Source organism: Macrobrachium rosenbergii, chromosome 56, assembly GCF_040412425.1.
Source record: "Macrobrachium rosenbergii isolate ZJJX-2024 chromosome 56, ASM4041242v1, whole genome shotgun sequence".
Taxonomy (NCBI): Eukaryota; Metazoa; Arthropoda; class Malacostraca; order Decapoda; family Palaemonidae; genus Macrobrachium; species Macrobrachium rosenbergii.
Window position 1 is genome coordinate 21,102,168 of NC_089796.1, and position 26,735 is coordinate 21,128,902.

The 26,735-nt window shown below is 35.5% G+C and overlaps 1 protein-coding gene across 11 annotated transcripts in view; it reads left to right on the forward strand.

Moving 5' to 3' along the window:
* Positions 1-26,735, forward strand: part of Tpst (tyrosylprotein sulfotransferase) — a 329,702-nt gene that overhangs the window by 283,131 nt on the left and 19,836 nt on the right. For all 11 annotated transcript variants that reach the window (XM_067100843.1, XM_067100840.1, XM_067100834.1 and 8 more), the window contains one exon: positions 9,828-10,033. In XM_067100843.1, coding sequence (XP_066956944.1) covers positions 9,842-10,033 — 192 coding nt within the window. In that variant the 5' untranslated portion in view covers positions 9,828-9,841. The remainder of the gene's footprint in view (positions 1-9,827; positions 10,034-26,735) is intronic.

Sequence of the window (26,735 nt, forward strand, 5' to 3'; positions counted from 1 at the left end):
AACCTAATCCAATTAAGTAATTGTCTGTCTTTTGGGGGTAACTTTCAGTTTCAATTGACAGTTTACATGTGTCTTTGGCGAAGCAGGGCTACATAAAGTACACTAATCAATTAAAAAACTCATCAGCCAAAGCCCACACATAACAGTATATATATACATATATACATAGAGAAGAAAGAGAGAGAGAGAGAGAGAGAGAGAGAGAGAGCATTTGTGTGTGCGCTCGTGTGTGTGTGTGTGTGTGTGTGTGTGTGTATGTATGTAGTGATACAGTGATACATTAGAGCACAGTTTTAGCAATGAGGGACTGCATTAGTTATGTGGCACATTTGATTTCATCTGCATGTAAACAGAAACTGTACAGAATTATTCACAAATGTACGGAGAAATAACTGAAACCCAATTAAATTTGTGTAGAACGTAACACAAACACCGTACTTTTACGTTAAAACCAGTAAAAGCTGTTTCATATTTCAGCTTTAATTATTGTTTTTTGATATTTTTTTATTCTATAATATTTCCTTCCTTCGAGATGCTGAGTGATTTCTAAACTCCAAGAAAATTGGTGTAGCGGGTCTTCCAGTCAGATATCATGTTTTACACTTGTAACCTACTTTCTCAGGCACAGGTTTTAAGAAAAAAAAAATGCCAGTGGGTGTTTTTCATAATCAGTCAATGAATATGCAAAGATGAATTTAGGAAAACAGCTGTACATGATATGCTGAAGTTCCATTTTAGAGATATCAGACTTCGAGAAATGTTCTGCAGAAAATGTGCGTTTTTGAACAGTTCACCGTTGCTCCAAATTCATCCTTTTAACTGCCGGATCAGAGAGAGAGAGAGAGAGAGAGAGAGAGGGCACTCATCAACAAGTAGAGAAACTTAGGAAGATCTTATAGATTAAAAGAACAATGATACATAGAAATGACGTTAGTCGTATCAGACGAAAATCTAGTGTGGATAAATGCATGGAAGAGAAAAATAGGAAAATATAAAGAAGATAAGAAGCAAGAATGATAATACATGTGCTAATGACTTGTAATTTATTACAGTAAGTCGCACACACAGGGAGTAAACGTGTCAGAAAATTAAGATTGCATTCATACCCGGCCTTAGAACCACGTAGTGTATTTCCTTTCTTATTTTCTTCCTTTTTACATATTTGATTTACCTTTACTACACATGTTTGTACATGCACACATTATATATATATATATATATATATGTATATATATATATATATATATATATATGTATGTATATACGAGTATATGTATATATATATATATATATATATATATATATATATATATATATATATATATATATACTCATACACGTATCATAGAGAACCGTGTCCCTACCCCTTGGTGAGCACCAGGTCCAGCTGGTGTTCCCTGGATTAGAGCGCTAAGACAGCGAAAGGGGGATGTTGGGTGGTTGGACAGCAAGATAGAGACCCAGAATTTCCAGAAGATGGGAAAGGGAGAAAACTCATAGATGCACTAAGCAGTGATGTTAGAGAGGTTGGGCAACAAGATTGAAGAAAGGAAGCGAGAATTGATGTAAAGTTAAATGCTAAAATTGGGTGCAGTTAGAGGACCGAAGGGTTATTGCAAACACATTCTATTGATACCTACCGTACACCACGTGAGGTGCACTGACGGCACTAAACTCCCCTTCCCACCCTCCCTTGTGGCTGAACTCAGAGTACGAACACCTGCTGCCTTGTAGGATACCACCTTTTCAGCTGCAGGGTAGATTCACAATCGAAATTTGTTGCCTTTGCTCAGGAGGAGCAGCGGAAATCATTTGCGCTGGATGAAGGAAAGGCTCTAGGCGTCAAACGTTTTATCTCCTCACCTTCAACTCGGGGACGCCTGGCAGCTAACCTTCGTTTAGAAACCACTAGGCAGCGACCGGGAGGAGGGGGGTGGGTCATTGCCATAATCAGCTATAAAAACTAACTTCTAGTGTAGTTGTCGATTTGAGAATAAAACTTTAAGGAGAATATTAGGAGCCAGGAGGCAGTATAAAGTTTGAAATGATACCAGGAGAGATATCACGAAATTTCCATGTGTAGATGTGCTAATCTTTGTGATGGAAGTGGGGATGGCTTGGACAAGTCCATTGCTGTGGCACCACAGGGTTGGAACACATACCTACTTGAGAAGGGGCTGAATATGAGTGGATATTTGTGGAAGATGTAGCATTGGAAAACCGTGGAGTGGCGAAATTTTACATAGGGCCATTGGGTCACGTCGTTATATATATACAGTATGTATGTATATATATATATATATATATATATATATATATATATATATATATATATATATAATATATATATATATATATATATATATATATATATATATATATATATATATATATATTATAAATATATGTGTGTACAGTATGTAAATATATATATATATATATATATATAAATATATATATATATATATATATATATATATATATATATATATATATATATATATATATATATATATATATATATATATATATATATATATATATATATATATATATAAAGGAGTGTGGCTACAGTTTAAGCAAATATTTTGGGAAATGAAAAAGGTCATTCTGAGTAGAAAAGGTTCTATAAACGCATGCATTTTAAGGCTTCGTTTGTCAGTGAGGTGAATTTTTAAAATAACTTATCATTAAATGGGCAAGTAAGATGGCGTACGGGATGTCGGAGTGAGTAGTTAGGGATATTGGGCTCGGGGGTGGGGGGAGCTGATCACTTCACTTGTTACTCTGAAAAGTCTCGCTTTTCCTCCAAGACAAGTGAGCTTGTCCGGGTTACAAGTGTCAAATTCCGGATTCATTTTGAGAGCAAGAAATTGGGGACAATGCCTTACCGCTCCAGTAATGTGGAGTATGCAGTTAAGATGTTTATTTTGGGGTTTTGCAGCAGTTCCAGTTCTAGATGACACAGATGTGAACTTCACTGTTATACAAAAAAGGAAATCGGCAATAAGGCTGAGGTGAGTAAAATACCTCCAAATCGAATGCGTCCTGTAGATACTGAACAAAGGGGAAAAAATGCATGCATCATTGAAACCTCCCTCTCCATCAGTGGTATTCACTGGACTCCGATAAAGAAAAGAAAAGCAAGCCTAATGGAATTCCCTTCTATCAAAGATAGGCTTATGCATTAAACGCCAATCAAAGATTTAAAACGTATTATCAAAAATCTCTCCTCCATCAAATGTATTTATCACACACCAGTCAAAGGAAAAAAAAACGCACTTATGAAAATGCTTTCGTCCCTATCAGATTAAAAAGAATGGGAACATTATGGAAAGTTCACTTTCTTCGTTCTCTCCTGTCAAAGGTAGCCTATTCACACAGTAATCGAGAGAGGTAAAAAGTTGACATTGTTCAGAGTACAGTATCCTCCCTACCTAGAATCCCACGTCATCATAATTACTGTCACTATCACTCATTCAGCATCAGTGTAGGCGTAGTTTTGACTCCGGATTCAACAATTACTTGACGAGGCGGCAGGACAGTTTGTGCTAGAATTCAGTGATCACAAATAAATGTTGCCTAGAAACATTTAAACTACTTCTTGATATGTAGAGTTAATCATTAATTACATGAAGTCTGTTCACAGGTGATTTTCTCGTTGAAGGAACTGTAATGTTACATTTTTCAATAACCTGCAAGAGAAAATCATAACTAAAAGGCTAGCAATTGAGTTACGTAACATAATTCATTAACCCTTCCCCACATATCCCTGACCACTCATTCCGACATCCTGTACATGCCAGCTTATTTGCCCATTTAATGATAACGTTTTTAAAAATTCACCTCACCGACAAGCAAAGCCTTAAAATGTATACGCTTATAGAACATTTTCGGCTCAGAATGACTCTTTCATTTCCCAAAATATTTGCATAAACTCGTGGTACTCTGTATATATTTTCATGATGTTGCCTTGTAATATGTATATCATCCTATAGTTTTGATATATTTACTCTTCTGTTTATCATGCATTATGTGTAATGATAACAATTGTTGAAGTATCATATGTAGTGTGATATCAGATCTCAAAAGAGTTAGTGATTTAGATAACGTAACAGCGTAATTTAAAATTGGTAATACGTTTTAATAATAACGTAGTATGTGACCCACATTTTGTCCCCCAGCAACAAGTTTTCTGTATTCTTGATGTCGTGTTTTGGCTTGATTGTTGTCGCAAGGATAACAAGTTAACTAGCCCGGGAATAGCAGTCGAGTCGTGGGAAGCTTTGTCTCATGTGAGAAAAGATGAATGATTTCACATTGTTTCATGTACTGTTGTGAATACCAACTTTGGTTCTTCACCTTTGTTTTGAAAGCATGCCTTTTGTGGCTGGCCAGTCACTGTCTGTTTTGATCATGTTGAGATTTCGTTAAGAGCTTCATCCCATACGATTTTCTGCTCGAATCCTATATGCCTTTTTGAGAGTAAATGCACGTATATCGATTAAGTCATGTTTTGTAGGATTGCATTGCTCTGATCACGTATTGTTCTGATGTTGCCTGGTTGTTTCATTTCCCACTGGAATCCAGAAATTTGCTCATTCTGATTTTAGAGACTGTTAAAGTTGGTTACCTCTCTCTCTCCCCCTCTCTCTGTCTTCAAAAGAGAGAAGTTAACGTAGAAAATTTGTTTGGTCACTGGTGTTAATCTTATATTTTGAGATCTGACCTTAGGAAAATTGTAACGGCGCCCATACAAAAAAGTATGTTTTGTGGATTTTGCAAAGGTTTTCACGAGCTTGTGTAACGTAAAGTGAATTTTACTTATTATTACCATGGTATAATAAGGTATATTGAGAGAATTTTGCCTTGGTGAAATTATTATTGATAAATCTTTTGTGCAATTTTGTGTGTTATTGTGTTTGCAATCTTTTGATTTTTCTCATTTTATATATTTGTGATTTAGCATTTATTTACTTAGCATTTTAAATATTTCTTGATAATTTAACATTGATGTAATTTTCATTTACTAAGGTTTTCTTTTCAAACTTTGAGGAATTCTTGATAGTTTAAATTTTGGCTGATTAATTCAATTTCTTTATAAATTAAAGTTTTGTGATTTAGTTTTGTTTAATAATTTAACTCAATAATTAATTAATTTTGTGCTGTTTTTCAAGTAATAGTAAATTTTCACTAGATTGTGAAATCTAATTATATAAATTTGAATTTAAAATAAATTTTTGTATTTAGTGTTTTTAAAAACAGTGTTTCATTTATTGATCACCAGTGAATAGGATTAATTGTGTGCATAAGGCAAAGGGATAAACATGTTTTGTTCCTTTAGTTTTGGTGAAGTGAATTAAGACCAGGGAAACAGTTAAAGTTGTTTGATGGAGTGATGCCCTTTTACTCAAGTATATTTCTTGTTTAATTGTTGATACCTCACACTTGTTTTGATAAACTTAGTTTGATTTTCCACATGATTAGTAAGCTTTTTGCGGAATCGCTGTTATCTTTAGAGTACTCAGTCGTAATTTTTATTGTTATGAGAGTTCAGGTATCTGGCTGAAGTGAGGTGAATTTTTGAATTCTGTGACTAGTTGTGTGCTAACCAGGTACTTGGTATTATAATTATAGTTTAATATCGTTCAGCCTTGAAATGTTGCAACATGTTTAACTTATGGTAATGGTAACAGGTGTTGCGAACACATTTCCTATTTCCACATTCGCATGAACATTATCCCACTTCCGCTTGGTCGATTTGCCACGTCTAAAACTGCGTTCTTTATTTTACGAAGTTTATTGGATAACTCCTAATATTTTTTTTTTATTAAAGTTTTATACGTTTATTTATCCAGTGACATCTTGAGCGTTACATTTTTAAAAATTTACTTAGGTATTTTCTTCGTATTCGTTTTGTTTCTCATTTAATGAATTTTTGTTTCGTTTCCTGGATCCTGGAGTCTTACGTCAAGAGGGATTGAATTACCATTAACCTTTATTAAAGGTATAATTTTCATTCCTTCATTTTTATAGTTTATGGATCTGTCAAGACTAGGGTGTTAGTATGATTTTACTTTTATTGTTTGAGCGGTATGTTTTGCTTTTTCCATTTATGTAACCCGCTTCCTCCTTATTCACCCTTTTTCATTAATTTACATTAATTAACATCCGTCGTCACTTCTTTGTTCTCCGATTCCTGTGATGACCCTCTGTTGGTTCGTAAACCTTTAGCATTGCTCCAGTGGGGCCGAAGAAAGGGATCGTTGAACTTTTTAATGATCCTTCTTTTGACTCTTATGAATTTTGGGTATAATGCACCAGTAGAGTCAGATTTTGATTTATTTTGATTTGTTTCCATATTGAAGGTTCAAGTCTAACTCTATTTTCGGGTCTCATTATAACGCATTACAGCTCTCAGTAGTCCGTAACATTGTTGAAGGTTACGATGATACTTTTCATGTGTGTATATATACAGTATATTGTGTGTGTGTAGCATGTGTATATATGTGTTTATATATATATATATATATATATATATATATATATATATATATATATATATATATATATATATATATATGTTTTGTATGTATGTATGTATGTATGCGTGTCTGGACTTTGAACCAACAAAGTCGATATGCAAAAACATGCCAAGTTTTGAATTTGTTGGTGCCGGACTCAAACTCTAGCATAGGTAATCTCCCCCTTTTCATTTCTCCACCATTTATTAGGGGTTATTCCATTTCCTCCTACGTTACATTTTACCTCCAGTTATTTATTCATTCACTCCCTCTCCCCTTCTCTCGTATTTCTTGAACTTTATCATGGCTTAGTCTTTCTCTATCTCTCTTGTCTTTCTCTCTATCTCTTCCTCTGTAGTTACGTAGTTTCTCTCTCTCTCTCTCTCTCTCTCTCTCTCTCTCTCTCTCTCTCTCTCTCTCTCTCTCTCTCTCTCTCTCTCGTGTATTAATCCAGCCAGTGTGTAAGTGTTTTGAAAATCGTAAGTTCCTATTAAATGCAAGTGTTCTGCCCTCGTGTGTTTCATTGTTACCAGCATTGTCTAGTGGCACTCTGTAGCCGCAAGTGTTTACGGTATGCCCACAGTTATAACTCCTTATTAAATGTAATTAATTTCACTCAGCTTGAAAATCCGGTTCAACTTACTCATGATTGAAGGGAAACGGAAATGAAAACGATTTTCATTTCGTCTGGTATCAAATATTCTTCAGTTCGTTGCGCCCAGTTGCGCTCACTTCGTATTCAGATACGCTTCAATTTACTAATGAATGAGGGGGAAAAAACCGGGAAATCATTTACTCTAGATATGAAATGCCTCTCTCGACTTCATGGGCTGTGATGTTTCTCATTAAAATGCAAGCAACGTTATTAAATGGAGAGAAGAAAAGAAAGAAAAAGGAGGAAGGAAGTTGAGTTTCATTGCATAGCGCTTTTATATGATGTGGTAACGTTATTAGTGTTGTTAATTACTGTGTTTTCATTCAGTTCTCCATTACAAAGGCCTTGTAATTTAATTTGTGACTTCTGGGCTAAATTGTGGAATTACTATCAGTACTTCTTAATTAACTTCTGTGTGGATTTAACACACACAGACAATATATATATATATATATATATATATATATATATATATATATATATATATATATATATATATATATATGTATGTATGTATGTATGTATATATCAATATATATGTATATCATATATATATGAATATATATAAATGAATATATATATTATATAATGTATGTATGCTTATTCTCAGTAAGCTAAAGTGGGGTAAGAAATTGACAAAAATGCCTAGAGATGAACAGGCTCTCTTAAAAAAGACAGGCGTTGCACAAAAGAAATATACGTTGAGACATGCTGTGTAGCTTTGTTGATTACGAGATGGCATTTGACAAGGTACACAGACCAGTAATATTGAAATATGTTACTCTAATTTAAATTATTCACGAACGAAGTCAGATGTAAGGGTAGAGTTAGGAATGATACCATAAGGAGAATATTACCTAAGTTGCACATGTAGATGATATAATGATGAAATGAAGATGGAGATGGGCTCTTGTGGGCACCAAAAATACTTACTTTGATGAGAACTGTGAAAAGGGAGGCTGGAGATGAGTTTGAGTTTTGTAGAAGATAAAGCATAGAAAAGACAAAGTGGTTTGATTTCACGGGTCCCCTGTGTGTCAAATTATATATATATATATATATATATATATATATATATATATATATATATATATATATATATATATATATATATATATATATATATATATATTCAGCTAAACCACAGGAAAACTTAAAGAAAGGAGTACCACGCTTTGTCTACTAATAACATTTGTGATCCGGTTTTTACTTTTGAGGAAAAAAATTTATGCACAAAAATTTGGTATGGCAATGGAAAATCCTCTTTGGCCTGTTTTAAAGTAATTTATATATGGAATTTTCTGAAACTAGATTTTTACCTAATATTTTACCATACGGTTTCTATGGTTTAGTTATATAGATTTTTTTTTTTTCATATGGTCTCTAACCGAAAATGTGAATACATTTCTTGTAAAACTGAACAATTTCGTACCTACTATTAATTTTACTTATGAAGAAGAACATGATGGTCGTCTCTCACTTTTGGAAGTAAATGTTCACCGTACTTTAAATGGCTTTAAATGCTCAGTTTATAGGAAACCCACAAATGTAAATTCATTCGTCCATTATTATCAAAAAAAGGCGGCTACTTTTGCTTCTATGTTTTTTAGAGCTTACGTATCTACAGTCATGAATTTCTTCAGGAAGAATTTGGGAATATTTTTAGCATCTCTGAGAAATTGAAATACCCTAAATATTTTGTCGAATGTACTTTGCAGGAAGCACAAAGAGCTTTTTATGCAGCAACTGCCTCAGAGGCTTTTAACGATCAAAATGTAATTATTGTAGCATGTAGTGATCTCCTACGTAGGGTTCCAAGTTTTTGCAAGACTTTTAGTATTAAAGTTGTTTTTGAATTTTCAAAGACATTGAAAAACATACCGATAAAGAATTTTCCCAGTTTCTCAGGTCTGCATTTGTAAGGTTCCTTGCATGAATTGCAAGTGTTTTTATAGAGGGCAATCTAGCGAGGGGCTGGAAACAAGAATGAAACAACACGGATATACGTAGTATGAGAACGGGACAAATGTCGAATGCATTAATTTATACGTTAATAATTTTAATCCCGTTTCATTGGGAGGGAGTAAAAGTGGTCTTATATTTTAACAATATAACTCGCAGAAATGTAATCGAATCGGCTTTGGTTAAATATCACGGTGGCTTACTGAATGGAAGCCAGGGTATGTACAATCTAGAGATTTTTAAGCTTATTTCTTTTTAATCACCTGTTGAGCTTTGTCTGTACTTACTGTACTGGTTTGAACCTGTTTCCATGATTCGGAATATTTTTTTCGCCATTTATTCAGCCTTCATGTTTACATTGTTAGTTACTCTCGGTGTTTTTAGCGTTGTACCTCGAAAATGTATTGGAAATAACACGAAAGCGCTTGGTACTCCTTTCTTTTATTTTTCCTGTGGCATTAGTTAAATATATTGTCACATGCCTTTATATATATATATATATATATATATATATATATATATATATATATATATATATATATATATATATATATATATATATATATATATATATATATATATATATATATATATATATATATATAATACCAGTAACATTGATATACTCGTGTTTCAGTTTTCATAGCTACAACTTTAACTAATTACCGTTTTGCTGTTCCTTTCAGATGGTGGTGTTAAGATGAGGGCCAGGTCACCTGCGCCTCCTGCCGCGACCTCGGTTTCCTCCTCCTCGTCCTCTTCCTCGTCGTCGTGCCCTCCCGGCATTATAGGTTCCCCAAAGTCACACTCTGGGTCCTCGTCAATTTTCAAGAAGCCCTTCTTGATCGTGCTGCCTTATCTGGCGTTGGTCGTTCGGTACGTCACTTCTGTGGTGAGTGCACGGCCTCTGTCGCTTTCTTCTGTCTACAATGTCAGACTAACGTGCCTTTTTTTCAGTATTATTTTTAAAGGTATTTTTTCACATTTATAGCAATGGTCCAGAGCTTTGCTTGCAGTAATACTAATTGGCCAAAGCTTTTTATGTATTTTTAATTTGCAAAAGGCTTTTTTTTATGTATTTTCATTTTCCATATTTTTTGGTATAACGTTGATTCTAAAGCTTTAATTTTGCTATACTAATTGTTCAGACGTACTCTTTTTCATTCCAATTCCCAAAGTTTTTAGCCGTGAAATGGCAGTGTCTTTCAAAATCTAATTTTTTTCCCTCGTTTGCTGTAAAGTAGTTAATGCTGCTTTCCGTGGCATACGGATAGTTACTGCTTCTGTTGTGCCTGTATATGTATATGCTTTTTAGATATATTGAATGCATATTTGTATGGTGTTGATTTGCACTATCTGTGGCGATAAACCTGTAGTGTGAGAAATTTTTTTACCAAATGCTAGTTCTCTTATTTTTCATGCTGATCTTTTATTGCCATTACGCATGATATATAGGCCTACATAGAGCTTATTTTTATTGAGTGCTGTTTATTTAACTTGTTTGATTAGATGCTGTTTACAATATACTAATATTTATTTCCAATACTGACCTTACAGTTCTAAGAGGTAGCTGTTAATTCTAGAAAAATGTAGAGGTTAATGAATTTGTATAAAAAAACGTCAGGGCTCCTGTACTGATACATGTAGTATTCCTGGTGTAGAGGACGTTCTCCTAGTTTTGTTTAAGAAATTACATTTGAAAGTTGACGTAAAATTACTCATATTACCCTATCCTTCTTGTTTAGAACGATGAGTATTTATGGTTTGTAATCTGTACATAACTGTAGAGTATCCACAAGTTTATATAGGTACATAATGATTGATCATGTGGTAATATATGAAAAACAAATTCAAATGCTTGAATAGAAGGCTAGGAGCAGTAGTCATCACATGCGTCTGATTAGAAAACAGGTTGTCGAAACCAAGGGTCTTTGTCAAAACATGAATAAAATAAAATTTTGTATGAAATCAAATAGTGAAAAATCTTCAGAATCAAGTGAACGTATTTACTGTTGCAGTAAAATGACCGTATTCGATGAATAGATCATATGCTGATCATTTTTGTTTTGTCCTCATTTCCTGACACCGTTCCTATTACAATGTTTTAGTTATTTGTATTCATGTTTCTTACACATTCGTGGACCTTAGTCTCCTATATTAGACTTATTAAAAACCGTATTTCTTTTATTTAGTGATGTGCTAGCAGTGGTCACTTTCCATTAAAAGCGAAAGTCTGTGTACCGTCGAATTGGTACAAATAGATGTTAGTTTCAGGATAAGTCATCATTTTCAAAGAACTCCTTTTACAACATATAGTTATGTAAATAAGGGGAAATAGCTATTTAAATTTGGCCAACAGTTAAGATTTGTGTATCATTCATTAAATGGACACTCGTCATATATTATATATATATATATATATATATATATATATATATATATATATATATATATATATATATATATATATATAAATACACACACACACACACACACACACACACTAGCTGACCAACCCAGCGTTGCCTGGGAAAACTGAATGACAACCGATAAACTCTCTCTCCAAGTCTCCCTCACTCTTTCCCTCTTTCTCCTTATTAACACCCACTCTCTCTCTCTCTCTCTCTCTCTCTCTCTCTCTCTCTCTCTCTCTCTCTCTCTCTCTCTTCCTGTGAAAATAGTTGCTTCAGGTACATTGCCCAGCATTTTTGACATTTTATATTTCACCGCTTAAACAACAAACTCTGCATAATAATGGGAGATTTCAATGCAGCAGTACACTGGGACACTATGACCTCCACATCAAACTTAGTTTTTAGAATTCGGGAAAAATGAATTCCTCCACCAGTGGGTTGACAAACCTACCAGAGGAAACAACATACTAGACATCGTCCTATCAACAGAAGATAACCTAGTGTCTGATCTTTCAGTAGTTGCAAATCTAGGCTAAAGCGATCATAGAATTATTACATTTCATATTAATATTCACCATAAAAAAGAGAATAAGATGCTAAAGAGATAAGACCACCGTCGAGGAACCCTAAAAAAACTAAAGGAGTATGTTAAAAATCTAAATCACGACAAGAACACAGACATAAATAAGCACTGGGAAGCCTTTCTAGAAGGATACACAGAAAAATGCTCCAGACGTATACCATTAAAGCAAATACTAACAAACGGCAACCCTTAGCCTAAGTGGTTCAACAGAGAAATTAAAAACAAAATAAGAGAAAGAGACAGATTGCACAAATCAATGACTCCACACCCAACATCAGAGAAAACAAGCAGGCATAAAGAACTCTGTAGGATGGTGGACAAATTAGTAAGAAATGCAAAGATAAATGAGGATAAGAGAGTTGTATCAGTTTGTAAGGAAAACCCAAAAGAATTTTTTGCCCATGTTAATAGCAGAAAGCCAATAAAAAATAGCATAGGTCTCTTAAGAGACAATAGAGGAAACCTAGTGAACTCAGACTTGGAAAAAGCAGAGTTATTGAATAAGTTTTTTTACAGAGTTTTCACAATTGAAGACACCACCTCAATCCCTAAACGAGCTATTAAATATGAAGGGCCAGAACCGCTTGACAAAATAAAATTTACAGAATAAGACGTTAAAAACAAAAAAGAAAACTAAGCAAGTTCAAATCTCCTGGCCCAGATGGGATTCATCCAAGAGAAATTAAAGATTTAAAAGAGGAGAGTGTTCCTCACCAATAAGAAAGGTCCAAGAGAAGAGCCAGGAGATTATAGACCAATCTGTCTAACGTCAGTCCCTTGTAAGATTTTTGAGTCCTTAATTGCAGATTAAATTGTGGATCACATTGATAGAAACAACCTGTTGTTAAAATGTCAACACTGCTTCAGACAAAACAGATCCTGCCTATCAAAACTCTTGGAGTTTTTTCACAATATGCTTGGTATTTACGTCAGTAGTAGAGCAATAGATATACCCTACTTAGATTTCCAAAAGGCCTTTGACAAAGTTCCACACAAGAAACTAATAACAAAAGTTAGAGCTTTAGGAACTGTAGGAGAAATAGGAGACTGGATTGAAGACTGGCTAGCTAACAGAAAACAGTCATAATAAACAGTGAAGAGTCAAAATGGGCAGATGTGACACGCAGAGTTCTTCAGGTTTCTGTCCTTGGCCTGCTCTTGTTTTTTATTTACATTAATGACATTGATGTAGGCTTAACTAGTAGGATAGCCAAATTTGTAGATGACACCAAACTAGGTGTACAGTAAATGCAGCAGACCCAGATACAGTGGAAAGTTTAAAAAATGATCTAAGGAAAATAGGAGAGTGGTCAAAAAGATGGCAAATGCTTTTTAACTTGGATAAGCGTGAAGTGTTACAAATAGGAACAAACAACCCTCATGTCAACTACATGCTGCTTGGGGATGACATAAATAGTGTAGAACAAGAAGAGGACCTTGGAGTCATTATTACTAAGGACTTAAAAACCACAAAACGTGCATAAAAGCTGAAAAGAATGTACAGAAACTAGTGGGATACATAAAGAGGCAGTTCAAATACAGAAACAAGGAAACGGTGCTGCAGCTCTACACATCAATATATTTAGACCTCATCTTGAATATATAGTACAGTTTTGGTCACCAACACTAAGAAAGGACATAAATAGATTAGAAGGGGTACAAGCAAAAGCCACAAAGTTAATTCCATCCGTCAGGCAAATAGGTTACCAAAGACGACTTGAGAGCCTGAACATGTATGACTTAAGAACACGACGATTGCGAGGACAACTAATAGAAACGTTCAAAATACTGAAAGGCATAACAAAAGTAGACAGTAACCTCTTCACATTAAATGAAAACCAGACAAGAAATAATGGATGGAAACTAGAACTGAAGAGATACAATACATCTCATTGTGGGAACTTCTTTACATACAAGATATGTGACACATGGAATAAACTGCCACCAGAAGTTGTCAACAGCAACAGTGTCCAGAAAGAGTTTAAAAGAAAGCTAGACAAAATCATTAGAACACTGTGAATGAACAGTAGGACCTGCTCCTAGAGACAAGTGAGCACATGATGTCTCCTCAGATGGACTAATAAGCCTTTGAGACATCCTAATCCTTGTAACTCCTTGTAACTCCTTCTCACCCCCATTCCTATCTCTAAACTTGGACTTAAATGGTATTGGGAGTGTCACTACTCATCTCAGCGACCTCGAAAACTATGGATTATACACTAATATCTGTCAATTTGACATTTTATTTTTCACCCCTTCTCACCCCGCCCCTTCCTATCGGGGCTGAACTCGGACTAAAGGGCATTGGAAGTGTCACTTGTCATCTCGGCGACCTAGAAAACTATGGATCAGACACTAACATTTGTCGTTTTCAGTTATTTTTACATGTCGCCCCCCTTCCCACCCCACCTTTGGTGCCAGTGATGTCTTACCCTCACAGTATTCTTTTCCAGATAGTAGGTCATATTTAGTTACTAAGTCTACGGGTAGAACCAGCCTCGTTTCAGGGAAGCCTTTCCCAGCCCACCCCCTTTGGTGCCATTGATGTCTTACCCCACAGTATTCTTTTCTAGATAGTAAGTCATATGTATACCAAGTTTGGTTGAAATTGCTCTATGCAGTTCAGAGTTATGCTGGAATACACACACACACATACATACATGCATCCATATAAATATCCAATAGGAAAATTAAAGATTAGATGTAAATCCTGACTGGATTCGGCTTTATTTCTAAGCCATTTTCGAAGGGCTGTTACAGAAATTCTCAATATAGACCAACATAAGACCACTGGGAATTGAAAATCCACACCTGACAGTTGCCAGGGGGTGGAACTATACACTCATTTGTGACTGAGGTAAGGTACTCCATTTTTATCCTTTTACAGTCCAGATCTACTGCTTTCCTTGAAATGTAAACATTTTACATATTTCTTTTGAAATTAATGGGTCAAGTTTATACATGCCTGGACTGATATTCATATTCTAACTAAATCTTTCTTTTATGAAACTGGATTCAGTGATGTTTCTTTCCAGTACACTATTCGAGTGAAGTATCTTTTTTACCCCTGCCCAGTGGAATGTTCATACATGTTAGTGAAAACAATATACCATCAACTGGGCAAGGGCAAAAAGATAGTTTATTCTAATAATGCCCAGGAAAGAAACAACCTTGGGTCTAGCTTCATAAAATAAAGCTTATGTTAGAATTTATGAACACCAGTCAAGGCATGAATAAACTTGACTTTAATTTTAAAAGAAATATGTAAAATGTTTACATTTTAAGGAAGGAATAGATACAGGCAGGAAAAAGGATAAACAGATTTGTGAATGGGGTACCTGACTTCAGCCACAAAAAGTTAAGTATACCTTAGTTTAACCAGACCACTGAGCTGATTAACAGCTCTCTAGAGGAGCTGGCGAAGGATTGATTTATTTACGTGGCTAGAACCAACTGGTTACCTAGCAACTTGAGACCTACAGCTTATTGTGGAATCCGAACCACATTATGACGAGAAATTAATTTCTATCACCAGAAATAAATTCCTCTAATTCTTCATTGTCAGTCGAAGAGTCGAACGCTGGGCCAACAGCGTGCCAGCCGAAAGCTCTACCCACCCCTCCAATGAAGAACTATGGTACTTCAGCCACAAATGTGTGCAGCTTCACCCGTGGCACCTGTCAGGTGTGGATTTTTGGTTTCCAGTGGTCTGTATGTTTGTTTGTACTGTCCCCATAGCGTATGCATTGTATCAGTCCTTCGATCATATCTTAGAAATAAAGCCAAAACCAGTCAGGATTTACACCCAGTCTTCAATTTTCTTATTGGTAATACCTATTAGATCTTGGATGAACCCTACGTGCAGAAAACGCTCATCTTATCCACCTTTTATGACTACACAGAGGCCTCATCAGGAGTGCATAGGGCCCCCGACTCACACTGCACTATTTACCTCAGTCTTGCATTCTTTCACATTTAGTCGATAATACTGCCCATCTTTTCCAGTACCTCTTTCACACCACGTGACTAGCCATTTATAAGTCTTTCTCCCAATATTTTAGAATTAAACACTTGTTGCCTCCTTTTCACTAGACCAACTCTATCAAATTACTCATATCTCTCCTTTCACTCACATCAACTTTTATACCACTTCCACAGACCTCACTATTCCTCTGCCTTTCATTTCTTCTTCTTCTTCCACATAGACCATGCGTAACTTCATCCCAGTAGTGTCCCTTTTTTTTTTTTATTTCATTTGCATCGAGCATCCACACTTCACTTCCCTATAGGATAGAGGGCTCAAAAATCGCATCATACATTTTCATCTTGGCTTATTCTAGGACGCGCCTCTTCTTTTGTCCTGCCATCATTCGTTGTATTCACTCCCAAATATTTGTGCAGATCGACCACTCCCATTCTTTCAGCTTGTATATCAACATTCATTGTTCTGTTTTCCAGTTCTCTATATCATTTGCGAGCATAGCCATTCAACATGTAATGCCTAATGACTCATCTTACCCAACTACTCTGAACTTACATCTATTGTCCTTTTCTCCATCCATAAAGCTATTGAACAACCATGGAAACAAACATAACACGACCCTGTCTCAAGCCCTCTTGTGCACGAATCATTTCACACCTACATGTATCAACACGATTCTTATCCAGCTGTAAAACTTTTGCTCATTCTCAACAACTTTACAATACGCTTTCAACACCCTCCACATTGCTTATTTTCCTTTTAATTGCAAAATTCTCATATCCCAAAGGGGGTTAGCGCCGCCACTGTAGGCATTGCTGAAAGATTTAAAGTTTTCTCCTATTGTCACAATTAGTTCCGTATACTTCATTTCCTTTGTTTTGTGGATCTCGTTATCATGCTGCCCAACCACTGTAACTCCCTCTTTTCACTATCATAAGTGCTGAATGACTGAAAGGTACCAGTTTTTGTGTCACTGGTAGTGAAATGAGAGAATAAACATTTTGAGTTAATGCTGTGTGCTTTTGACTCAACAGCATCTTGAAAGCTTGCTAAAATCCTCTTGAGGTCAGACTCATTTTATGTAATTGTCAACTAAATGAAAATGTACTTATATCATGTGAAAATTAATGCCCAAGTCGTCTATACTGGCGTGTGTGAAATTTTTCAAAGAAACTATGTTTGAGTGCGACAGCGGGCAGGCTGGAGAACTAGATTTCTGCCGTGCAGCATTTTGGGTGCAAGTTGCAATCTGCTCTGAGATTGAAGCTATTTCTCGCATTTGATTGCCAGTTACACACACACACACACACACATATACACACATAATATTATATATATATATATATATATATATATATATATATATATATATATATATATATATATATATACATATATATATATATATATATATATATATATATATATGAATATATATATTATATATGTATATGTATATATATATACAGTATATATATATATATATATATATATATATATATATATATATATATATATATATATATATATATATATATTATATAACAGGGCGTAACACGAGTTTATGCAGATATTTTGGGAAATGAAAGAAAAAGTCATTCAGAGTAGAAAATGTATAAACACATGCATTTTAAGGCTTCTTTTGTCGGTTAGGTGAATTTTTAAAATAACCGTTATCATTAAACGGGCAAGTAGGCTGGAGCGTACGGGATGTTGGAGTGAGTAGTCAGGGATATGGCGGTGAAGATTGATGAAGCGTGTTAGGCAACTCAATTGTTAAACTTTTAATTATGATTTTCTCTTTCAGGTTATTGAAAAATGTAATATTACAGTCCCCTCAACTAGTAAATCACCTGTGAACAGACTTCATGCAGTTAATTTTAATGATTAGCCTTACGTATCAAGAAAGTAGTGCAAATGTTGCTTAGCAACCTTTATTTGTGATCATTGAATTCTAGCATAAACTGTCCAGCCGCCTCGCGACGGATTTGTTGAATCAGGAGTCAGGGCTAAGCTTCTGCCTATGCTGAATGAGTGATAGTGACAGTAATCATGATGACAAGGAATTGTAGGTAGGGAGGGTACTGCACCTTGAACAATGTCAGCTTTTTTACCTCGATTACTGTATAAATAGGCTACCTTTGACAGGAAAGAACGAAGAAAGTGAATTTTCCATAATGTTCCCATTCTTTTTAATCTGACAGAAACAAAAGCGTTTTCATAAGTGCGTTTTTTTTTTTTTTGACTGGTGTGTGATGAATACTTGTGATGGAGGAGGAGAGATTTTTGATATGTTTTGGTTTAAATCTTTGATCGGTGTTTAATGAACAAGCCTATCTTTGACGGAGGGGAGATTCCATTAGGCATGCTTTCCGTTCCTCTCTCGAGGTCCAGTGAATAGCATTGACGGAGAGGGAGGTTTCAATGATGCTTGCATTTTTTTCCCATTTTTCCCCTTTGTTCAATACCTAAAGAATACATTTGATTTGGAGGTATTTTATTCACGTCGGCCTAATTGCCGATTTCCTCTTTTGCATAACAGTGGAGTTCACAACCGTGTATTCTAGAAATGGAACTGTTGCAAAACCCATAAATAAACGTCATATCTCTATATTCCACATTACTGGAACAGTAAGGTACTGTCTCCAGTTTCTTGCTCTCAAAATGAATCCGGAATTTCACACTTGCAACCGGGACACACTCCTTATCTTGGCGGTAAAGCGAGACTGATCAGAGTAACAAGTGAACTGATCAGCTCCATCTCCCCTCCCTCCCACATCCCTGACACCTCATCTCGACATCCTGTACGCCATCTTACTTGCCCGTTGAATGATAACAGTTATTTTAAAAATTCGCCTCACCGATAAACGAAGGCTTAAAATCTTTATGATGTTATAGAATATTTTCTGCCCAGAATGACCTTCACTTTCATTTCCCAAAATGTATGCATAAACTCGTTACACCCTATATACAGTATATATATATATATATATATATATATATATATATATATATATATATATATATATATATATATATATATATATATATATATATATGTGTGTGTGTGTGTGTGTGTGTGTGTGTGTGTGTGTGTGTGTGTATGTATGTATGTATGTATGTATGTATATTTATTTTTTCATATATCTCTATATATTGAAGAATGGCGAAGCAATAAGACCAGATGGAATTCCTGCAGAGGTGTGGAAGAGCCTGGGAGAAGAAGGACCTAGCACAGAAAATATGCAGTCAAGAAAAGATACCAAAAGAATGTAGAGAAAGCCTATCTGTAAAGAGAAGGGTGACATCCAGGATTGTGCAAACTGCAGATGAATAAAGTTAACGTCTCACACCATGAAAATCTGGGAAAGAACAATGGATCAAAGAATTAGAGAAGAAACATCTGTAGGTGAAGAACAGTTTGGTTTCATACCAGGAAGAGGAACGACAGGTGCAGTGTTTGCCCTTCCGACAAATGATGCAAAAACACCGGGAAAAGAGAAAGAACTGCACATAGTATTCATAGACCTGGAAAAAGCATATGATGGAGTCCAACGCCAAGAGGTTTGGAGATGTATGCGAGTAAAGGGAACACAGGAGAAGTATGTGAGGTTGGTCCAAGATATGTATGAAGGAGCAAAAACGCAGGTTAGAAGCGGTGTTGGGTTAGCTGAATGGATACCAGTAAGAGTTGGTTTACATCAGGGACCTGCTTTAAGTCCATATCTTTTTGACCTGATAATGGATGTGCTCTCTCAAGGAATAAGGGATCAAACGCCCTGGTGCTTGTTTGCTGATGGCACCGTGTTATGTAGTACCAACAGAGGGGTAGTGGAGTCAAAACTAGAGCAATGGAGGAAGGTACTGGAAGACAGAGGATTAAAGGTCAGTAGGAAGAAGACTAAATAATTAAGTTTTAATGAAGATCAAGACTCCGAGATTAGTATGGACGGGGCAAGGTTGAACCGAGTAGAAAAATTTAGGTATCTTGGGTCAGCAGTGGCTGGTGATGGAAATTTGGATGTAGAAATAACACACATACAGAGTGGAGGCTGGATGGAAAAATTGGAGAAAGATGTCTGGTGTCTTGTGCGACCGCAGAATCATTATAAAGGTTAAAGGAAGAGTGTATAAGACAGTAGCGAGACCAGCTTTGATGCATGGAGCAGAAACATGGCCGGTAAAGAGAGTGCAAGAGAAGAAATTGGATGTGGTAGGGATGAAAATTCTCAGATGGATGTGTGGAGTAACAAAAATGGACAGGATCAGAAGTGAAAGAATAAGAGGAACTACTAAAGTCGTAGAACTATCAAAGAAAGCCAAGGAAAGAAGACTGCAGTGGTATGGCCATGTGATGAGAAGGGATGAGACACATGTTGGGAGGAGAGTGATGCAGATGGAGGTGCCTGGTGGGAGAGCAAGAGCAAGACCGAGGCGAAGGTGGATGGACGTAGTTAGACAAGACCTGAGAGACAAACAGTTGTCAGAAACGATGTGTTTGACCGAGCCAATTGGAGGAAAGCTGTCAGAAACATCGACCCCCACACGCAAGTGGGAAAAGATGCAGAGAAAGAAGAAGATACATATCCATACTTATCTATTCTATCTATCTATCTATATATATATATATATATATATATATATATATATATATATATATATATATATATATATATATATATATATATAAACTGTATAAATAAATGAATATATGCCATGTGAACATAGACTGATGTTGTGCAAGTAGAGAATTGTTTTTATCTCGATCCCCAGCAGATGTTCCTTTGGTAAAAACCTCAGGTGTTAATGACTCATTCTTTTGTCAAAGTGTTTTTACATCTGTTTCAGTGAACAGACTTTGATATAAATCTCAATAGTTTCTCGTTGTATCATATATATGTACAGTGTACATACACACACACATGCACACACACACACACACACACACATATATATATATATATATATATATATATATATATATATATATATATATATATATATATATATAATATATATATAATTCGGATGATGGAGGTAGAAAAAAGGTTAGTCACATAATAGGTACAACAGAGGAAGGTTGATGGATTTGGGAAGAAGGAAAAGTGCGTATGGAAGCCGAGGTTGGAACGTGCGAAAGAATTATTGAGCTAGTTCCCTTAAAAAGAAATTAAGTCTCGGTGTTGGATATGAGTAAATGAAACATGTAGAAACTGTGTCGATGAATTGTTAGTGAATTATATATTGCAGAAGGAGAATTGAAAGTATGAGAGATGTAGACATAGCTAGAAGTGATACAAAAAGGTACCTTCAGTGAAAGGATGGATCAGTGTGTTTTGAGATTGTTGGGCCGTGTGGGGAGAGTGGATGATGATAGGTTTGTGAAAACAATGTACAATTCGGAAGTAACGTTAGGAGGCGGTCGAGAAAGACCTGCAAAACGCTGGGTAGATGGAATGAAAGAGGTACTGAAAAGGAAGGACTTTAAAATCCAGTAACAAAGTTAAGAGGCAAATGGCAATGTGTGTGGATTAGTTCGATTCGTTCCTCAGTTATTGAACCTTCTGTGTAGGTTTATTAAGTGGTCAAAGTTGTGAAGTTTTAGCGCAGTAAGTTCATCCGTGAAATTTAGTAGCTGAATATGATTATGACAGTTATCATTGTCATCGCCTTTTAGGGGAAACGGCCTAATGTGTATAAATGTAAGTATTTGTACTTACTCGTGCTTGTCTTGTTTACTGTATATGAGTAATTGAAACAAAATATTGTCAGTCAAATAATGTAAGTATATAATGCTGAGCAATTTTATTTATTTTTTCATCTACATAATACACTGTTCAGTATGGGAAGCAGTTTGTATTCACATGAACTGGTGTATTATAGTGTCTGAAAACACTTCCTTGTGCGTAATATTTAATACATGGGGAAGCATGCATTGCTTTTGGTATGGATTACTGTTTGAATTAAAATATTTGTATTTTCATGGATCATGTCTTGAGGGCTTGAATGGTGATTCACTCAACAGACTATCGTACGCAGTGTGATCATGATCATGATCATGATCATGGCACAGGATAGTCTGTTAGTGAATCACCATTCAAGCCCCTCAAGACATGATCATGATCATGATCATGATCATGATCGAAGTGGATTCAGATAATGGTTGTGATATGAGCACCTTAGTAATGTGACGTTCTGTGTACTTATAATATAGGATGCTATTTGGTGTCCTCCTCGGTGCGATGAAAACCAAGACACTTCAGTGATTTAGTAAGTTAGTTTTCCATTGTGGGGACATGTAGGGGAGTCCCTCGTATAAAGGTCAAGGCCTAGATAAAAGGGAAGGGTTGAGTGTGTGATGAGGGTGACTGACTGATGGAAATTACTCCTTTTTCATATTTTCAAAGTTCAGTAGTTAACTTGATGCTTTATCAGCTGCCCCTTAATTCTCGAACTCTCGTGCATACAGTTCGGATATACTGTAATGTGTTTTTATATATTAACAGGCGTGCAATTGGAAAGTGAAATTTTTCTTTGTCTACGGGTTTTTCATGTTTATGGTAGAAATGTTTTTGATATGGTAATTAGCATGCAGTTTGGCCTGGAAGTAGATAAAATAAACTTTTTATCCTTATGAATTATGAAATGCCGACGAGTGAGACACCAGGCCAGCGATACTGTATGCCCACTCAGACACAGCACATGGGAATTGGTGTTGGCCAGGTGTTGTATCTCTGGTCAGGTCTCAGAGTCCCAGGGTGGTGATCTGTCGTATGCATTGTTACGGGAGTTTGTAGTCATTATGTTTAAAAAAGGTTTAATGCTCTGTTCCCATCGTTTATCTCAGTTACTGTTTACGTTCTGGGATTTTTTTTTATTATTATTATTATTTACATATTTTTTTATTTTTTTTTCTCTTAGCGTGTGAATTTGTATTCCATGGCAGCCTGTTTGGTAGGTCAGTATCCTTTTTATTTATCGTTTTCTTGCTTGTACAAGTGTTTGAGTGAGTCTGTTATCAGTTAATAAATAAACCTGATTTGAGTTCTGTGCTTACCACCCGCTCGTTTAGGTCGTTGGCCGTGTTGTAAACACAGAGACAATGATAATAAAATACGGACAGAGGGACACTGACTAAATCCTTACTTTCTTAACTGTCTCATTAGTTATTAATTTGTTGAAACAATAAGCCGAATCCCCTCTTCATTATCTTAATCTTGAATAAAAAAAAAAAAGAAGAAACCTGCGCAATTTTCAGATTCATTGTTTTATAGGCGGTTCTCTTTGTCTCGGGAGAGAAAGGTCATTTGAGTAGCGAAACTTCCATGTTGATTTGGATTCCACGTCAGCCAAGAGGAAACGTGGACGGTGGTTATTCGTCACTCGAGCAGCAAGCATAGGTGTTGTTCAGGCCCTGGTGGTGTTATACTCGCAGCTGCCAGTAGCCCCCTAGTCATTGTGTGAAATAGTTCTACTGGTAGTCTGCGAGTCCAGGATTTTCACCAGGGTAAATTTAAACATTCGCTTCATTAATATTCTCGGCCGGGCCGAGATGTAATACCAGTAATCTTTTTATTGCGAAGGATCAGAATGAACTAGGTAGTAGCGACACCTTGTATGTATGTATGTATATGTATATATATAATTGTGTGTATATATATATATATATATACATATATATATATATATATATATATATATATATATATATATATATATATATATATATATATATATATAAATATCATGCTACTTGGAATATCCTGATGAAATTATCAACGAAGGGGAATTTTTTAGGTGATAAGGACATTTGTAGCTTCCATGAATGTATATAAATCACGGTGTGATAAAAATTTCATAATAAGGCTGCGATGTTCCAAACGTACCAATGAGTTATCTCATGGTGGAGGTGGGTTGAAGCCAAGTGGTGATTTCCTGCTCGACGGGTACACTAAGTACGGCAGGTTCGTGGTACGACCCACGCGCTCTCTTGGTGGCCAATGGTTTGACCGTCGAATGGAGTCGCTGAAAAGGTACCCTGTCGAGGGATCGAGACCCGGTGTTACCGATCCATTTAATCATATATACTGTATGTATATATATATATATATATATATATATATATATATATATATATATATATATATATATTATAACTTCCTTTATGTTGTCTCATTTGTTTTTGACTTACATACTAAATTCGGTATTTTTTTAGAAGTTTGTATTTTTCAACCCTTAATGTAACTGCGAGGTTTTCCTCCTGTTACACCTTTCTACTCTCAATTTCCCTTTCAGCGCTGAACGACCTCATAGGTGCCAGCGCTTGGCCTTTGGCCTAAATTCCGTATTCCATTGTTGTGTAACAATGTTAAAACGTTGTTTATGGGGAAAGTTACTATACAGTACTCTATTAATGTGATGAAAATGCTCATAGAAGTGGTCGGCAGGTTGATGATGTCAAGTTCCCGAATGACATCGTTATACTTCATAAAATTTCTTGGTGATACGAGTGGAATGATAACCCAAACTTGATAGTCCAGAGTTCTTCCTCAGATATATGTTATGTCAGTTATATTAGCTAATAATGCTGCCGAGTTAAAAAGTAAATAGCACGATCGCCGAAGTCAACTTCTTCAACTGGCTCTAAGATGGACAGTACTATTTCGTGCTGAACGCTTTCTTATATTTCACATAATTTTAACGCAGACTGGAACCACTCGCACTAAATACTAGAAGAATAACTGCAATTATCAACATTCTATGAAGACTAGATTTTACTTAAAACTTGGTAGTGATAAAATTACTTGTGAAACCTTATGAAGGGTAAAATGAACAGCTACCAATATCTGACGACGGAAAAAGCTCTCCAGTTTATTTTTGGAGCTTTTGAAAACACAATAAGTACTCGAAATCAGTGTTGCGTTACTTAGTTTGGCCTTTTGTGGTTACATCTGCAACCCAAAAGTTGCTTTGGCAGTTATCAAAGGTGCACAAACTAAACCAACAATGTTCGCAGACATTAAAAATCTAAGCCTTCACGATATTCACGATAAACGATAATGGCTGAAAAGAAAACTTCTTTCTTCCCAGTTTGTTTTATGTTAAATCAAGAAGAGATGCACATATGACTATAAACATGAGATAGGAATTAAAATGTCCATGATGCTCTTGATATTTGATATTCTAGCACTAACGTCTAAAATGCAGGCCTAAGTTGTATCGGCCTTGTTCCTGTGTATGTGTTTGATTTACGCTGTTTGTTCCCGGTAACATACAGCATTATACTTCTCTTACTGTAAGTTTTTTTTTTTTTTTTTGAGAACTAAAACACGTGTGGCGAGTCAGTGTTATCTGCTCGTATACCTTTCAGTTTTGGTACGACTTAACGTCGAAACCCTCTCTGTTCACGTATACTAAACGAAAGCTTCCCCGAATAATGCAAATAAACCCAAATTAAAGATTTTTGCCTCAAGTTTAAATATTTATAATTTAGAAACCAAACATTTATTGGAAAGAAACTTCTTGTATCACATTCCAGCAAAACTTGTTATATTTCTGAACGAAACTGTGAGTGCTTAGTGGCATATATTTCATGTACACTACAGACTAATTATGTCGTGGGAATGACGTATAATGTCATCATGCATGGAATGCCGGCAAACTTTACAGTTTTCCCGTCTTGTATATATACTTACATATTCTTAATACATGTATGGGTTATAATCCTTAATCTAAGACAAATAACTTTAAAATTATTAATAAAAATGTTTATGTCTGTACAAATTCATCATTGTTACCATAAAATCTTGATGATATATTTTTATTTTTTTATGAGATGGTATATTTAGTTTTCAGGTACATGTTATGTTAATTTGTGATATTATTGACATGGTTACTTCCTAAAGTCAAGCAACAACATGGCATCCGCAGCCGAAAGAGATAGGGGTCACCCAAACATACAGTGGCTATTGTGTTTTAATTACCTACCCGTAAGGTTTCAGGTAGCAATTTTCATCAATTCCACGTTTGCGTAGGATCTGGTCTTTGGAAGATTTTTATAATTACACAGTTATGCTAATATTTAAGTGTAATATGTTATAATTTGCGTTACAACATAGGTAAAACTTAAAAAACGTTGTGCATGAAAGTGTATCCTAAACCCACTGCAAGACGTAGACTTCGGCAACTGTGCTATTTACGTATGGACGAAGGCATTTTTTCATAGTATCTCGACTCAGTATTATTATTAACACACATATATTTGAGGGAGCCATTTTGGTTATTTATTAAGTTTTCATTGGGAGCACCGAGCAATTATATGAAATCAAACGATGTTATTCGGACATGTTGCGCTCAACCAATCATCATCAAGCTGCCGAACCTCCCAGTGCATTTTCGCCAGGTTAAAATATTTTTTTGTTTAGTTTTGTTCGATCTGCATTTCTCTTGCAATTATGGTAATGGTTTCCATGGAGAAAGAATTTCTAACCAGACAGTTCTTCCATTTTATGGGGAATTGGAAACCGCTTTTAGGTGCAGTCTCAGCATACTTGGTTAGTGGTTTTATTATTTTTGCATTTGGTTTATTTTGCTCTTTTAAGTGGATGGCGGCATT